This window comes from Stegodyphus dumicola, chromosome X2 (assembly GCF_044657685.1).
Source record: "Stegodyphus dumicola isolate Sdum_Otavi_A_Nest chromosome X2, ASM4465768v1".
NCBI classification, from domain to species: Eukaryota; Metazoa; Arthropoda; class Arachnida; order Araneae; family Eresidae; genus Stegodyphus; species Stegodyphus dumicola.
The window spans coordinates 93,835,499-93,853,511 of record NC_140781.1 but is presented as its reverse complement, the minus strand read 5'-3'; the positions used below and the strand labels follow the sequence as shown (position 1 = coordinate 93,853,511).

Sequence of the window (18,013 nt, the reverse complement as noted above, 5' to 3'; positions counted from 1 at the left end):
GGTAAAACTAGAAAATTTTAGACAAAATTTTCTATGCTATGAAAACTGCCTATGTAATAGTATCCATGCGCTTTGCCTTGATCAAATCAACCAATAACTCTATTTATGAGCAGAATACTTTAACTACTAATTCCCGTAGTAAGAAACTGTTGTGCTTTAGTAATCTACAACGAATTGCTAAAGCAATTTTACTAACAAAATTCAGCTTCATACAGTCATAAATTGTATGAAAGTAAATTTTTTATTAAATATAATCAATCCAATGATATTTTATTTAAGCACCACCAGTGGCCAAGTGGATAAGACCACCGAACACTTATAGTTTGATCTCAGTTAGAACTACCTGTTTGTCTTCATGGTTTTATGTGTGTGTTTTTATTAAATTTAATTTTATGTGTTCGAAAAACCTTTTTTAAGACTTTGAAATGGTGGTACAGTTTTTATCCAGTTTATATATTCATGCAACATTTCTATGACTGATAAGTCCATTGTTAGTCTCTTAGAAATTAAATAACTACTTAATTTTATATTCATACATGTAGGTATTTAAATTTTTATTACTTGGTTTAAGATCATTATTTGCATTTACATATCTAATGCAAAATAGCAGAGATAATTTCTAAGCGGAGTTTTACTTTAAAAAGGTTTCTTTTGCTTTAGATTAATATAATTAGAGCTGCTTTTAATATTAAATAGTTTTGTGTTAATTAGTAATTTGAATTTTTGTCCATTAACTTTTTTCCAATGTTCTTGTAGTTACAATGACTTCAAAACATCTTTGAAGATTTGTAATGGTATTGCTATACATTAAATAATGAAAATCTTAAGTGACTTAAATTTTACTCCTTTTTAACTATGAAGTTATCTTTTGAAACTTTAAAACATTTAAAAGTAAGTTAGATTCTATAGTTTGAGTTTAAACATATTAACCTTTTTTATTAAAATAGGATAGTACATAGTGTTGAAAATTCTTTGCTATAGAAAATTATATTCTGTAATAATTTTCTAAAATTTTTTATAGGTTGTGGCAAAAGGTATAATTGTTCAATCTGGAACAGAGAAAGTTCTAGGTATGATACATAGCATTACAACATTCTCTGTTCCTGTATCACCTGAAATGGCTCCAGTTTTTCACGTTGTTGTTTATCATATCACTGCTGATGGAGAAGTTTTAACTGATAGTGTCATTTTGCCTGTAGATGCTATAAATAAACATAAGGTATTATTTCTAATTTTAGGAAAGAAATTTTTCCTGCATATATGACTTTTTGCTTCTTGATTTGTAAGCTAAATAAATATTTTTCAATCTATACGTGAATGTTTATAAAATATTCATTAATTGTTTTCAGAAAAAAAAAAAAAAAAGAATTATTGTAAAAATATTTTTTCCAGTTTGTTTTAGATGTAAATATGAAACAAGAACGATCTGGTAATAATATAGAACTTGTGCCTCGGCTCACATCCGAAACAATGGTTGGTCTTTGGGGTTTTGATAGTGATCATGTATCAACTCATGGACGACAGCAATTGACCGTAACATCAGTAAGCAGAAATTTTAATGCTGTTAGCTTTTTGAGAAACTGAAATTTTTATATATATGCTAATTTTTTTAACATATTATAACTGTGTTTTCTTCACTTATAAAGTGAAATACGGATTTCGTAAATTTAGCTCAAAGGAAAACTTTTGGTTAAATCAAAATGCATAGTTAACATACTATATATGAAGCTAAGTGGTTACCAAGACAGAACTCTGATAATTTATTCTTGGCAAAACAAACCCATATATTAATTTTGTCTCTTTTCCTTGGCTTATGCTATCATGAATTAAATAAATATTTTAAATTTATCGGATTTATTGGACCTCAAAGCGCAGGATTGGCGATATTTTCAAAACATAAACTGGTGCAAGATGATTTTTTTTTCTTTTCTTTCTTTTTTTAAGTCAAAGAAGAAGTCTAATCTATAAAATCTGAATAAAATTCAGTATGTATTTTAAATTACCAACTATTATGTTTCAAACGTAAAATACTTTGACTACTGCAAACAGCAATATTGCAGGAGCGCATATTTCGTTGCTACCAAAACAAGCTGCTCTTTTGAGTTGTTTTCTAGTAATAATTAAAATAAATTGTATATTTAAATAATTTCTATGTGAAATAGAAATAGACACTTATACTTTTCATTAGAAATAACATTCCGCTTAATTTTCAGTTGTTTTATTCATTCTTTACAAAAATTTAGGTATGTTAAGTCATAAATTTTGCAATATAATAATCTCAAACATTACTTTCTAATATGTTTATGTTAGTAGGATATATCAGAAGGACAATACATTGTCTTATATTCAGATGGATCATTCAGTTCAGATGGTCCAGGGTATTCGAAGGATAAACTGAATGATTTTGTTGAAGTGACATCTTTTTTTAACATCTTTTTTTCCATTTTATTTTATCTGAACAACGTTTCTTACACTTAAACTTAAGAATTGCTTTCAAATTTATTTAAAAAATCATTGCACTCTTGCAGCAAATTTCTTGTTGAGACAAATATTCAAAGTTTCATTCAAAATTGTCTCCAAATCTTTGCCATTTGGTAAATTCAGTTTTGGCATACTTTAACTATCTATTTCTTTTAATTAATAGTTCAGATTCTGATTTCGTTACCCAATAGTTAAATAAAAAAATTTAATTACTGTAGTTTGGTTTTTTTATCTTCACGTGATAAGTGTCGCAAAAATAATTTTGCAACTTTCAGATTTCTTTCTTCATTTATGATGACCAATAGTTCTTTATGTTCTTGAAATATATTTTGTGTATTTATGCTACATAAATAATTTAAAATGTTTCTAAAAATTTAAGAACTGAAATTTAATTTCGCTTTTCAGCGTTTCCTACTCATTTACTGTAAATTCTATAAATTCTCTGAAAATATATTTCCTACATTAATGACGTCTTCCATATTAGTCGTGTAATATAAGCTTTAAGCTTGTAAGACCTATCTGGCATGGGAGATACGAGTAGAGAATTTCATAACAAAAAAAATTGGCTGCTATTTAGTTAGAGAAAGACTTAATGTATATGTTTTATCTAGTAAATAGACAGATACTTAAGAAATGGGATGATTTGAAATTTAAAGCAAATGGTTAACTTCATTATGATTCCATGTGCTTTGTGGACTTTATGAGAACACGTACAGTTCAAGTAGATGAAAATATTTCAAGTACCACATTTTCTATTCATGTTAACAGCTTGAAATATTTGAATTATTATTGCTGATGTAATTAAATATGTTGTTGCTACAGGGGCTTCAGTTTTAACATATTCTTATTTCATAACCACTTGTTTTTTTTTTTTTTTTTTTTTTTTTTAGATCACAGAAGCAATGTATGCTTTTGAGAAAGATTATTTAAAATTTCATCGCACTGTCTGGCGAGATAGAGATGGAGCTCCTGATAAAATAAATTATTATACGACCCACAATATTGCCAGAGACACAAAAACCTCTTTTGAAGTAAGTATATTAGTACTTATAATAATTTAATTAGAATATTTTAAAATATTATTTGAATTTTTAACAAATAACATTTATTTTGAATTTAGCATTTTTGTCCCTTTCCCTACACAAAATTTAAATGTTTTTTTCTTGTTATACATTTCAGTTTTCCAATTTGATGGTATTTAGTAATTTGGTCATTAGTTCAATGCCTAGTAAGTATAACCTGTATTAGCTATATGTATGTGCACTGAATTACTATATTCTGAAAATTCTTGAAATTCTGAATTTGTCTTTCATATTCCTTTCTGAAATTTTGTTTTGCTTATTCTGCAAAATAAATCTAATTAGAATATTTTAAGATCAACTTTCATTTGTTTTGGATATATTTCTATCTTAAGTTAAACTATTGTAATATATTGTATTGTCACGAATTTTGTACACATCTAAATAGTTCTAGTGAAATTATATGTAAGATTGTAGTATTTGTTTTGTATAATATAATAAGAAAAACATAAAGAGGGTATGCTTTGCTGAAAAAGTAAGAATACCCTTAAAGAATTATACAGCAGCCCTACAGGAGGCCACTTCGGAATAATGAAGACTTTTCTTAGATTTCGAGAGCGCTTCTACTGGAGTAATTCAAGAACTGATGTGCAAAAGTGTGCCTATCGTGCGTTGCTTGTGCGCGTCGGGAAGAACCGAAGAAATGCAGCCGAAGGAAGCTGCAGTGTTGCAATGTAGGAGCGCCTTTTGAATGCATCGCCTTTGACATCCTGGGACCTAGGACGCAAATTGCTGATTGCAACAAATACATCCTTGTTGTCATTGATTACTTCACAAAGTGGCTTGAAGCGTATCCTACTCCTGATCATTAGGCTGTCACGGTAGCAGAGGTAATGATACAGCACTGGATTTCTAGGAATGCCTCTTCTGTTACATTCTGATCAAAGAAGAAATTTTACCTCGGCTGTAATTAAAGAACTTTGCGAGCTACTCGGCATCGACAAAACTCAAACGACACCTTTACAACCCAAATCAGACGGCATGGTAGAAAGGTTTAATCGAACCATCCTTAATAACCTCTCGTTGATGGTTTCCAAGAACCAACAGGACTGGGACCAGAAGTTATCCCTGTATAAGGTATTTCCTCCCCTTCTTGGCATGCCTTCGTGGTGTTGTGGTCTGCACGCTGGGCGTGTATTTCAGAGGTCCGCGGTTCGATTCCTGGCGAAGGCGCTGCTAATTTTTCATCTCTTCTGACTCCAAAAAATACCTAATGTCTCTACACCTATTCTTACTCGGCTAACCGACGTCGTAGTTTGGATTCGCAAGTCATCAGATTCCCAGCCCAAGCCTAAAGTCGTTCATTACGACAGGCTATCCTCCTACTGTGGCCATACTACGTAGTCTCTATAGTATATGTAATGTAAATAGTGTCAAATTACGTCAGTGCAAGCAATTTGCACTTACTAATTTAAAGTCTTTCCTAATGATAAAATACTTTGTCGTCTTGGTGAAAATGTCACTAGAGCAAAAGGTAGCCAGGATGATATATGATGACTTAAAAATTAATGTTTACTTTACCAGTGTGCATTAACTAGAGTCCAGAAATAAAACAGAGAATGTCGGTGTTTTTTTAACTCAGTTAATTTATTCATTTTAGCTGTTACAAATTAGTTCAACTTTATTGACATATATTGTAATAGCAGATTTTGCATTCAGTTTTCAAGGAAGATCGCAGGTATTGGAATATTAAATGAAAATGATTTCATCACATTCATGCACAGCTGCAAGTTCTCAAAGTATTTTAATACCATAAGTAATAACAAATAGAAAGATTAAAAGTAAATATTAGCTTAAATAAACATAATTTATTTTAACAAATATTTATTTTAATTTTTACATTCAATCTATTTATTTTCATACCTACCATATTTTATACAACATAAAGTTATACTCTACATAGTAACTTTATTCAATAGTTCCCATAACCATCTGATAAAACAGGACATGAAGTTTGAGAACTAACTCAATTATTTCAATTTCTGGGGTATGATGTTAGCTAATAAAGAGAAGAAAAGTGTCTTTAAGTATAATTCTAGGTTCGTTTCCAACTAAAAAAATTGCATTGCGATTCTGTGATTTCAGTTTCATATCTTTGATACATTCATAATCTCCATAGCTTCATACATGGCCAAAATGTAATATTTTTCATGAGCTAAGTTTTAGTTAAGGAATTATAAACTTTCAAGTACAAAATGAAAGTAGGCTCTAAATTTAACTTAAAACATGTAAACCTTTCCATATTTGAATTCTTATGAGGAACAATTTACTTATTTATTTTCTTAATTATTACTTTGAGAAAATTCTCATGTACCTGTTGTCGCATAAAAAGATGAATAATATACAAGCCAGTGAACTTAAAATACTCTTTACATATTTAAAAAATCATGTTTTAATACATCAAATTTTTCCGTTCCTTTTCAGCATTTTGTAATTCATCTTTTGATTTGAGTTCATGTCTGTCTGGGCAATGCTATCCTACACATAAGAAGTGTGATGGGATCAGAGACTGTGATGATGGTACCGATGAAGGAAGTTGTAAGTATCCAGCTATTGTGGCTGCAATTTGTAAGCGAAAATGTAATCCAGCTATTTAGCTATAGTGTAATCCAGCTTTTTGTAAGTGGAAAGCTAAATGAATGGTTATTTTTACCTCTAAAGAAGTCCACTTTAACAAGATTAAAAAAGTATATATTTTCAAGTGTATAAGTTCATATTGTAAATTTATGACAAAATGATTTGTTAGTTTATGCAATTTTAATCTAACCTATCTTCTAAACTCGAATTTTCAAAATGTCAGACTACTGATCATAATAAAAGAATATTAATTTATAAAATAATTTAGCCGAATTATAATTAGTTATAATGCAATTAAATAGAATATTTATTTGGATATTTTGCAGGTTTTCAAAATCAGTTGAGCGAAGATAAAGATCTTTTTGAGTTTTACTTGTATCGAAGAAATAGACAAGGTGCATTTTATGATGCTACAGCTGGTAATTTTGCATGGAAGAATAAAATTATTGGGTATGCATGTGTCAAATCCTAAAATTGATGTTTTCCATATGTTTTAATTATTGCACAGTTTGTGGCTCACAAAATTAACTTCATAAGGAAAAGATTTAAAGAGCATATTTTGCATAAATAACAATAATGGAATGTATTTTATGCTGAAAATAGATTTCAAATATGCATATGTGAGTAAGCGAATACGATTTATTATTTCATAATATTTCTCATTATGCATTTTGTATAACTTTGTTTTTTAAAAAAAATTATCTGTTTGTAACTTAACTTAATCCTGAAGTTTGAGTGCAACATTTCGTTGATTTATGATTATTATTAAAATATTATAAGATTTAAAACATTTAGACAAATCTTTAAGTGGATATCTGAATGAAAAACGTAAGTGAAATTTTATACTAATGATTTTAATGTAGTAAACTAATGATTTTAATCATTCTTTTCTTAAATAAATCTGTAATTTTATATTTCGTACTTTTCTAGGTTATATTGTAAATTTTTAACAACTTGCTTGAGATTTGTTGAAGACTAGAAATTAAATATATTCTTAAATTAGTAATGCGTTTTATTATTGAACTACGTTTGTCATGTGAAAAGGAATTTTAGTACGAGATGTTTTTAAATGCTTGAGAAAACAATGGACCTAAATTTATTTCCTTGTTTATGTTGTAGGGTTTATGTTTATTTTAACTAACATTTATTTTAAGTTTAAACTATCTTTCCTGTCAAGCCTTACTTTCCCCTGGAACTGCCAATGCCAGAATATGTAAATTTTAGTAGAACGCGCAAGGATTCAAATTATCAGCGGAAGTAGTATGAGTTAAATAGCAAGGAAACGAGTTCGGTGTGTGATATTCTTACTTAGCGAGCGCGGAGGTAGTTAGCGAGAATTGAAGAACCCCGCGTTGCGGCCTATGTGCTTGGCGGGAAGTAGTGGTAATCGTTCCAGTGAGCTTCAAGTCTGCTGAATTAGCAGCGGTATTGTAAAACGCGGTGAGTTAGTTATTTTAGAGAGCCTCGTAGTTAGAATCTTGTCTTTACTTTCTTTTCAGGTTATTATTTTTATTTGACTGCCAAGTTGGCACAGTCTGTAAGCGTCAAGAGGACGCAATTGTAATTTATTACGTTGAATAAAAAGGGACTTAAACCCTTCACAAGGCTCTATCTTTTATACAAGTTTTCACAGTCACCTCTTGGTTGCGTGCAAGTGGGAGGCGCGCAACGTTATATTGGCGCCCGAACACTTATCGAACTGAAATGGCCGAAAACTGGATGGAAGCCGCTGGACAACACCAAGAAATGACAACTCAGTTAGAAGGATTTGGATACCTGGTCCAGACTTTGAGAGCATCAATCAAGCCAAACGTCCATTTCGACGGAAAAAATTCGGTGGCGGTATTTTTAGAAGGTCTAGAAAACCACTTTCAGCTCTACCCTGTGCCTGAGAGACAAAAAGTTGCCATCGCAACATCAGCACTAAGAGGACAGGCCGCGCTATGGTGGAAAATATAGGCAAATTTCTTCTAGGTGAATTTGGAAGCCCGACGTATACGTTTGAAAATTTCAAAAAATCGTTAGTAAAGGCCTTCCCCATAGTGAAAGATCGCGCACGGCTGGAAGCCGAACTATATAGTTTCTACCAACGGGATACAGCAGAATTGACGGACTTTATTTTACGAAAAATCAAGCTAACGGATATGCTGTATGGAAAAAAACCCTATGCGGAGATAATTGAAATAATATTACCAAGATTGTTACCCGCTGTCCAAGACTACTTTGAAATTAGAAACCCAAGAACATTGCAGGAACTCTTCGAATTGGCGGTGAAGTTTCAAAATCGCAGAATCGCGGAAAGAGCGAGAGGGGAAACATATTCTCAAAGTACCCGAAGGAAGGAGGAAACCAGAAATGGAAATCGCTCGTATGGGGGAAAGAACTATCAAGCTAACGCATCGAAACTCGAAGGTCAAGACCCAAAAAGAAAATTTGAAAATAAACATCCGCGTACCCAGAAGACACAGATTGAAAAGAAAGCTTTAAACGAGTAGAGGGGCCTGTGAAAGGGAGGGTCCAGACCCCGGAAGTTTTAAAAAAACCCTCAAATAGACATTTAAACATGGTCATCGTAAAAAACTCACAGCTACCAATTATACAAGTCCTGGTTGGCGATGTACCAGTAGAAGCCCTCATCGATACAGGAGCAGAAGGAAATTTTATGAGTGAAAAGTTCATCAAAAAGAATTTTTATAGGATACGACTATTTAAAACCAGAAATACGGAAATTATAGCGGCGCAAGGAAAAACATGTCACTGCATCGGGAAATTATCATTAAACTTACAGGTAAAAGAGGAAAATCTCAAAGTATTAATTTTTGTGGTGAAAGACCTACAACACTCTCTTATTTTAGGTATGGACTTTTTAAGGGCCGCGAGGGCCAAATTAAATTTTCAAGATAGTTCCGTGGTGTTGGAGATGGACCAGAGGGTGGTGGAACCTGTGGAGACACCTGAATTGGACCTTAGCCATCTGAATGACCAGGAAAGTAAAGCAATACAGCAAGTGGTGAGTAATTTTTCTTATTTGTTTTTAGAAAAACCAGGAAACTGCCAGATCGTGACTCACAAGATTCAATTAAATGCCGAAAAACCTTGTAGGACTAAACCGTATCGTTATGATAAACAAAAAGACCTAATCATCGAAGAACATATTCAGGAGATGTTAAAGAATAAAATAATAACGCCCATAAATAGTGAGTACGCGAGTCCAGTCGTACTATGTAGGAAAAAGAACGAGTTTCCTCCTTCGGATAAAAGGGCTTGGAGGTTTGCTATTGATTACAGAAAACTAAATAGCATTACTAAATTTCCAGTTTACCCTTTGCCGGTTATAGACGAGATCATTACACAGATCAAATCGACAAGATATATGTCTACTTTGGACTTAACGTCTGGCTACTATCAAATAGCTATGAGACCCGAAGATATACACAAAACCGCGTTTATAACAAAATCGGGCACTTATGCATTTTTACGCATGCCCTTTGGGTTGTGTGGGGCCCCATCAACATTCCAGACAGCTATGGACATTGTTCTAAAGCCTGTCCTAGGAAAATCAACTTTAATTTATCTAGATGATATAATTATAACGAGTAGTACGTTGGAACAACACATTAATGACCTCGAATAAGTTTTTAAATTATTAAAAGAGGCCGGTCTTACAATTAACGCCTCAAAATGCAAGTTCGCAACTAAAGAACTTAAATATCTCGGTTATAAAATTTCGCAAAAGGGTATAGAAACACAAGATTCAAAAATAAAAGCTATTAAGAATTTCCCACCGCCCAACACCGCCAAGAAACTTTCGTCTTTCCTTGGATTATGTTCTTACTATCGATCTTTCATAAAAGATTTCGCTAATATTGTTGAACCACTCTTAGTAATCAAAAGAAAAAAGAGTAAATTTACGTGGACAGCGGAAGCTAACACAGCTTTTGAAAGATTAAAAGAAGCGCTTATTAATGCCCCTGTTTTAAAATTCCCTGAGGGGGACGAAAACCTGGAGATTGCAGCAGATGCGTCAGACTATGCGGTGGGTGCGGTTCTTATGCAAAATAACCATCCGCTGGCATTTTTTAGTAAAACATTGAATCAGACACAAAGGAATTATACAGCTACAGAAAGAGAAACATTAGCCGTATTAATGGCTGTACACAAATTTCGAGTTTATTTCGGCAAATCGCCAGTAACAGTCTTTTCGGATCATGCGGCTGTTGGTAGACTTTACTCGGGAAAAAACCTAACGCCCAGGTTAATAAGATGGGCTTTAAAACTCCAAGAATATAATATCACAATAAAATATAAACCGGGTAAGGAAAACAATGTAGCTGACGCACTTTCTCGTATAAAACTGGACGACGAAGGAAATGAACTTAAATGCGCTGTGTTGACTTCAAAAATTTTAGATTCTAGAGATACGGTTATTACTGAACTGAAAGCTGATCCTGAATTTGGAAATATCTATGCTTATTTGAAAGGCCTCGAAAGCTTTGAGCATACAGATATCGATGCGATAAGAAATAGAGCAAAAAAACTATGAAATAATAGATAATTTATTATTCTATACGAAAACAACAAACGAAAATCTTGAGTATAAGCCAGTCATCCCAGCCTCGCTTCGATTAAGCATTTTGAAGGAGTTGCACGAAAAAAAAACAGCGGGCCACCTAGGGGTCAGAAAGACTTTAAAAAGGGTACGCGAGGCGGTATATTTCCCGCAATTATACAAAATAGTAACGGCGTATGTCAGGTCCTGCAATCAATGTCAGTTAATAAATGATATTAATTACAGCCCGGCCGGGTACTTAAATAGCATTCGCGCTACATTTCCGAATGAAATTTTAGGCATAGATCTCCTTGGTCCCTTCCCCCAGAGCGAGTTAAATAAAAATCGTTTTCTTTTAGTAATAGTAGATAATTTTTCAAAATGGATAGAAATTGTTCCACTTAAACGCGCGTCAGCCAAAACAGTCGCAGATGCATTCTTACACAGATACATTTTAAAATACGGTGCACCGATAAAAGTCATTAGCGATAACGGAAAACAATTCATTAGTCAAATATTTGAAAACATATGCAATGGACTTGGCATACGCCATATCAAAATGGTTCCGTATAGACCACAGGCTAACATAGCAGAAAGAGTTAATAAAAACATAGTAAAAATAATTCGCAGTTACGTGAGCACACATCACAAGCGCTGGGATGGCTACATAAATGAATTAGCTTATGCTTTAAGAACGGCACATCATGATACTACGGGAAAAACTCCAGCAGAATTATTTCTAGGCAGAAAGTTAATTACGCCTTTAGATAAATTATTCTTTGTGCAACAAAGAGAGCAGGAGTTTAAACAACAAGATGTGCAAAAGCTAATTGATCAGGCACTTAAAACCTCGGATACGGCAAGAAATAGACAGAAAATTTATTATGATAGGAAACGCCGGGAAGCAGATTTTAAAGTTGGGGATAAAGTATTGAAGCGGAAATTTTCTTTATCAAGTGCCCCAGACAATTTTATGGCAAAGCTAGCTCCAAAGTTTGAAGGCCCCTATGTAATTCAGGAAATCAAAGGAGTAGTCTTATATCTTAAGAACGACAGAGGGGAAATCTGTAAAGCAAGTCCCGACCAGGTGAAAAAATACTATAATCCAAATGATTTTGAAATCCTTAAAAGTTTCTTGCAGGACTCAAGTCTAAACGAAGTAGAAGAATCAGAGACTACAACAACTATTCCACCACCCAAGAAACAGAGAACTGAAGAGAGACTTCTACAACCCGGACGTCGGTATCAAAAAGAAAAAATGATTTTCAAACTCTGGCGTTTAAGAAAAACAAAAATACAGATGAACCGGGTAAAGGTGTTTGGTGTATTTAATTATGGCAAAGCACACGAGGGCTATCTGCCTAAGGGGAGGGATGCCTTTCGTGGAGGACTTTCTAAGGGAAACTGGCTCGTATACACGTTACACATGGGGAAAACCACGAAAACGCCCATGCAGCCAGCCCGTTCGCGGGATTCGAACCTCGGACCGAACTACCAGTGTTCAGCGACTTTACCGCTCGGCCGCTGAACCGGGTAAAGAAACCGTGGTAAAGAGAAAAACACCACCTACAAAGGATATCAGGAGAAATTACACATCAAGGAGAACGCGCACATGGCCACAGAGTCAGGTGCCAGCAAGGCCGCCGTTCCGGAAACTGAAACGCCAACAGGAGGCACAAAAATACGAGGAACAGAAGAAATTCAAGAAGGACTCGAGACCGGAGGACGTCAAGACCAGCCGTCCCAGGGAGAAACGGAAAGGACAACAACCAGACGATTACTCCGCCAAGAGGCCAGCATGTAGAGGACGCAAAAGAAAAAGCAACGTGGACGACACTCGGAGATCAATAAGGAGAAGATTGACATCCATGAAACCTCTAACTTGGGATCAATTTTGCCAAAAACGGATGACGGAGTTTCAAGCATCGAAAACTCAAAGATAAGTTAAAACCTTCTATATTTTTTTTTTCTCTTTTGTTCCGAAATGTTATGCATAAGTACGAAGTTCTATGTTTTGACGAAAGTCAATATGTCTCGGTTGAGACTTAGTTTTGTTTTACTTTATTTAGCTAAGGCAAAAGTATTATTTTCTTTAAGTGTAAAAGCTAAAAACAAGCATTTTCTGTTGGTCGAAAGACTAATTCTGTTATGTTAAAGCCAAAATTTGGCCGGAGATAAAAATAACTTCGTATTCTTGTACTAATAAGAATTTTAGTTCCAGTACCGCCAGCTTGGCGAAGAATGAGTAAAGTAAAAATTTATTTTCTCTTATTCATTTTATGGTAAATTGTAAAAAGCATATGTATTAAAAATTTGTAAATGTATGTAAATACTTGAAGGTTATGTAAAAGTAGAATTTAGTCTAGAAGCATAAAATTGTAGATGCTAAAAGTGAATGCTTAAAAGCAATGAAGTCAAAATTTAAGTATTAAACTGTAAAGTCATGCTTTAGAGCGAAAGCCTGCATGTTTAAAGATGAATGAGGGGGAAGTTAGAATGAATGTGTTTTGTAGGGTTCTCCACCTACATTTGAATTTTTAAGAATATTAAAGTAGTTCATTGAGTTGTAGAATGTCGAGTAAGGTGTGTCTATTTGGTCGTTGAATTCTAACAAATCATGGTGGTTAGGGGAAGTGTTGTAAGACTAAAACACGAATATTCCCGTTTGACACCACACACGGTGGAGAGCCAGGGTAAAGTTAAATTAATGCTTGAAAAATTGAATGAATGTGAAGTAAGCAATAACTAAGAAAAACGAAACGTTTAAAAACAAAAATTTATTGTGTCAAGAAAGTGTAAATTACAATGTATGTAGAAAGATACTGATACTTATTCCTTCCAGATGCTGGAAGGAAAGACCAAGATTGATTGATGAAGTCCAGGAAAAGTTGCTGTAAGAAGAAAGCTTTGTAACGAGCAACAGAATTTTAGTATAATTGTTACATAAGATTTTTTTTTTTTTTTTTTTGTGTAAACGAGGTTCTCCCCAGTTAGTTCAGAATTATAGAAACTTACAACAGGTCGTTTGTAGGACCTGCTTCCAAGTTTTCCAAATTCTGGCAGCGGCAAATGTAGGGTTTATATTTATTTTAACTAACATTTATTTTAAGTTTAAACTATCTTTCCTGTCAAGCCTTACTTTCCCCTGGAACTGCCAATGCCAGAATATGTAAATTTTAGTAGAACGCGCAAGGATTCAAATTATCAGCGGAAGTAGTATGAGTTAAATAGCAAGGAAACGAGTTCGGTGTGTGATATTCTTACTTAGCGAGCGCGGAGGTAGTTAGCGAGAATTGAAGAACCCCGCGTTGCGGCCTATGTGCTTGGCGGGAAGTAGTGGTAATCGTTCCAGTGAGCTTCAAGTCTGCTGAATTAGCAGCGGTATTGTAAAACGCGGTGAGTTAGTTATTTTAGAGAGCCTCGTAGTTAGAATCTTGTCTTTACTTTCTTTTCAGGTTATTATTTTTATTTGACTGCCAAGCTGGCACAGTCTGTAAGCGTCAAGAGGACGCAATTGTAATTTATTACGTTGAATAAAAAGGGACTTAAACCCTTCACAAGGCTCTATCTTTTATACAAGTTTTCACAGTCACCTCTTGGTTGTGTGCAAGTGGGAGGCGCGCAACGTTATAATGTTGTGAATTTATTTAAAACTCTGAATTAATTCATGCCTACGTTGTCATATGTATAATACATATGTTTTAAATTAATACATTTTGTTTTAAATTAGAATTTTTATTTTTGATTTCTGAAGCAATAAATATTTTATTTCTAGGGAAGATCAAGAAGAGTATGTTCCTACTGTTGCTCCGAAAGGTCCATCGGCATATTTTATTAATGCTGTAGCTATGAACAGAGTCTATGGACTTCATATATTACCTGAACCTATAATAGTAAGTTTTTTCTATATCATGTGTTTATATAAGTATTATGTTTTGGTTATTTTCACAACAAATTGTACATATGGATTGGATAATTGCTTCAGAATTTCCAAGCTATGTTAATTTTTAAAATTTCATTTCAGTTTGATTCAACCAAGCCTTTCTTTATTAATGTGGAAGGTCCAGAAGAAGCATCAATTGGGGAGCAAATAGGACTTCGAGTTTCAGTTATCAACTATCAGTTTATTGAAATAAAGGTTATGCCTTTTTAATAGATGTTTTTATTTGAATATATTTACAGTTCTTAAAAAGCTGTTTTCGTAAATTATTTTGCATTTATAAATTCCTATTTTCCCTTCATATTTTATCTTCTTTTTCAATATTTAACTTAATTGCTATACATTTTGAAGAATCTTTGAAGTTATTTACGTAATTCAAAAGCATGATTCATGTATACGACAAAACTTTAAAGTTTTATGTGCGGTTAATGAGACATAACATCATTGATTAATTTTGATAATATAATAAATATACTGTAGAAATATTCACTTGTATATGAAATCAAAATTGACTGAAATATGTCTGCGCTGCCAAATAAGATGCTGAAAACAATATTAATTTTTTAAAATTTCATAATTTGTTTATCAGCATATTAAAAGCTGCTTAAACTTGCTTGCCTGACTGGCAAGTATATTTTTTAATTTAGCAATGAAAATGATAATTTTTATGATTTTTATGATTGTTTATAGTGTTTCAGCTGTAATTCAACAGCTGATTTTTGCTAAATGCATAACTTGGTTTGCATATTAGAAGTTGTACGTTTTCTGACTTCATTTGAAATTATTTCTTGCGAATGTTTCCTTGTGAAACAGGATTTATGCAGAGTCTATAGTTGGGGTAACAAGACTGATGTCTAAAGGTAAAATACAGTGGCTGAATATTTGAAGAAAATGTGAAGTGATCATACAGATACAGAAATGATAACTGAAAAAACTTTTTAAGAACCTGGGATTTCCAACATCATAGATTGATGGTTACGATTTAATCTGGCAAGAAGCTGAAAATGAAGATATCTGTGAATCAGTGGAGTTGGGCAGGGAAAGCTATATGCCAGATTAATCAAGCTAGAGATTCATTAATATTTTTATTTGCTGCTGTGAATAGAAAAATTACATTTCCTTTTAATAGTTCTGTACAATTCTTACAGATACTTAATTGTATTTAGTCATTGATGAAAGTTTCTTTTTTCTTTTTAGAACGCACCTAACAAAAATGGATTACTTGTATTATCTTGTTTAAAGGAAAAAAATTCAGATTATTTGGAAAGTTTATGCTAAATTTTAAAAGACTAAATTTGTCTTAATTAAATGATATTGCCTTAAGTATGTTTGCAGCTGCCTAGCCCAGAAAATAATATTGAACTTTAAAATAACCAGACTAGTTCCTACTAGTATGCTTTTACTAGCACTAGTTAATCTGCATGATTTTCATAGTTAAAGTTATAATTGCATTTACTCTAATATATGCTGCAGTAAAACTGCCACCACAACTGAGCTATAATTATGTTAAGAACAAATAATGAAAAGTATGAATATCATGTTGAATATATTTCCAGTTCATTTTTAGCTGTTATGTACAAATTCTGTATAAAAATTTAATAATTTTCTTCATGATATATAATGTATTTATATCACAACATTGTTTCTAACGATAAAAGTTCCTACAATTTACTTGCAGGCAGAAATCATTCTTGCTGGTTCTGATGATTACCGTTTTGTTCAAGTTGAACCTCTTGGTATTGTTTCTTCCTACAACCCTAGAACAGCCAGTGGAGAATGGCAGCATCTTATTTATGTAGGTTTATGAAAAAATAGGTAACCGCGTTTTTTATAGAAATTGTGTATGAATCTGACTTTTTTTAAATAAACCCAAATTTAAATCCAAATTTTCAAACACAAATTTATGTGAAGAATAGTTTATATTTATATATCTTCCCACAAACTTAAAAGCATGTTTTTACATTAAAACTATTTCTGTATATTTTCAACAAAATTCAGGAAAAAAGTTGAATTATTTGTCTTTATGATGAAAGCTATGAAATGTAGGCTTAGAGAAAATTAATTCTTACTGTCTAAATTATTAGCAGGAAAATAATTGGGAATGTTTCTAATACATAACTGAAATGCTCGAAATCTACTTTTCTGACCAAAGATACATTTTTTCCATAAAAAGTGTTTGAAGAGTGATTATTAAGATTATGGTGAAATACTGATTCTGAGATAAGCGAAGAAACTGAGTTTAGGAAACTACAGAAGTTAAGAATTCTTCATGTATGTAAAATATAGAATGCTTAAAGTTATTGATGTTAACTCTTTTTCTATTTACATTTGCATCCTATTTATTATTATCTAAAAGTATTATTTTGCTGGTTATGTTGCTGTATATTTTGCTTAGGTAAAACCTGTTAGCCATGTGTTTGTTCACATTCCTATTGTTGCTACAAAAATTGGAGAAATTGAAGTGACTATTATTGGAAGAACACAAGTTGCAAAAGATGTTGCAACAATGACTATAAATGTTTCTGTAAGTTTAACCTTTTTGTAATTTAGTTTGATATGAGAATTTATGTAGTAATATAATCCTTATTATGATGGTACTGTATTGTTTGAGCTTGTAAAGTACTTCTTTTTCCTTTAGTATGAGATTTCAATGAAATTCAATATTTGTTGTGTCTAGCCTGATGGAGTTCCTGTGCATCGACATACATCTCTGCTGCTAGATATGCGAAATGAAGCCTATATGATACGCTATTTGGATGTTAATGTGACAGAAGATCCTATAATACCATTTGTAGAAACATATAGACATTACATCTTTGGTTCTCCTAAAGCAAGTGTATCACTGATTGGTATGTTCTTTTATTAGTATTTAAAATAAATCATGTCAGTTCTATAAATACATCGGTAACTTAAAATGAAAACTAACTGAAAAGAATAATGTAATGCTGATAAAAAGCAATGGATACTGTACTGCAGTGAATTATTGTTCTGTAAAATTTACAATTGTTTGAACTAATGGATTAAATTTCTGAATAGGAAATGCAAATTTTTATATCAGCTGATAAATAACTACTGTATAACCTCTAATAAAAGGCAAGTAAATATAGTTTATGTACTTCACCCTGACTTATTTCTTGTGTCAGCATTTGATGAAAGTGGGCCAAATGCTGTGGTCAGGGCATTGCTAATTATCACATGATTTGAGGGTGTCCACAAGAAACATCGCTAACGAAAACGTTGACTAGAAAACACCGTAAGGCGAAAACTTCGTGGTACAAAACATCGCAGTTCTAAAACATCGTGCTACGAAATTTCGTGGTCGAAAGTAAAGTGCTTCAAAAATTTCGCAGTTTAAAAAAATCATCGTCGAAAATATTGTGGCAAAAA

General features: G+C 32.6%; 1 protein-coding gene across 3 annotated transcripts in view; it reads left to right on the top strand.

Moving 5' to 3' along the window:
* LOC118188517 (CD109 antigen-like) overlaps positions 1 to 18,013 on the top strand; it is a 219,487-nt gene that overhangs the window by 180,258 nt on the left and 21,216 nt on the right. For all 3 annotated transcript variants that reach the window (XM_035358967.2, XM_035358957.2, XM_085809276.1), the window contains 11 exons: positions 1,022 to 1,219; positions 1,393 to 1,542; positions 3,372 to 3,512; positions 3,661 to 3,709; positions 5,985 to 6,098; positions 6,464 to 6,587; positions 14,462 to 14,579; positions 14,711 to 14,824; positions 16,305 to 16,421; positions 17,022 to 17,150; positions 17,304 to 17,475. In XM_035358967.2, the coding sequence (XP_035214858.1) occupies positions 1,022 to 1,219; positions 1,393 to 1,542; positions 3,372 to 3,512; positions 3,661 to 3,709; positions 5,985 to 6,098; positions 6,464 to 6,587; positions 14,462 to 14,579; positions 14,711 to 14,824; positions 16,305 to 16,421; positions 17,022 to 17,150; positions 17,304 to 17,475 (1,426 nt within the window). The remainder of the gene's footprint in view (positions 1 to 1,021; positions 1,220 to 1,392; positions 1,543 to 3,371; positions 3,513 to 3,660; positions 3,710 to 5,984; positions 6,099 to 6,463; positions 6,588 to 14,461; positions 14,580 to 14,710; positions 14,825 to 16,304; positions 16,422 to 17,021; positions 17,151 to 17,303; positions 17,476 to 18,013) is intronic.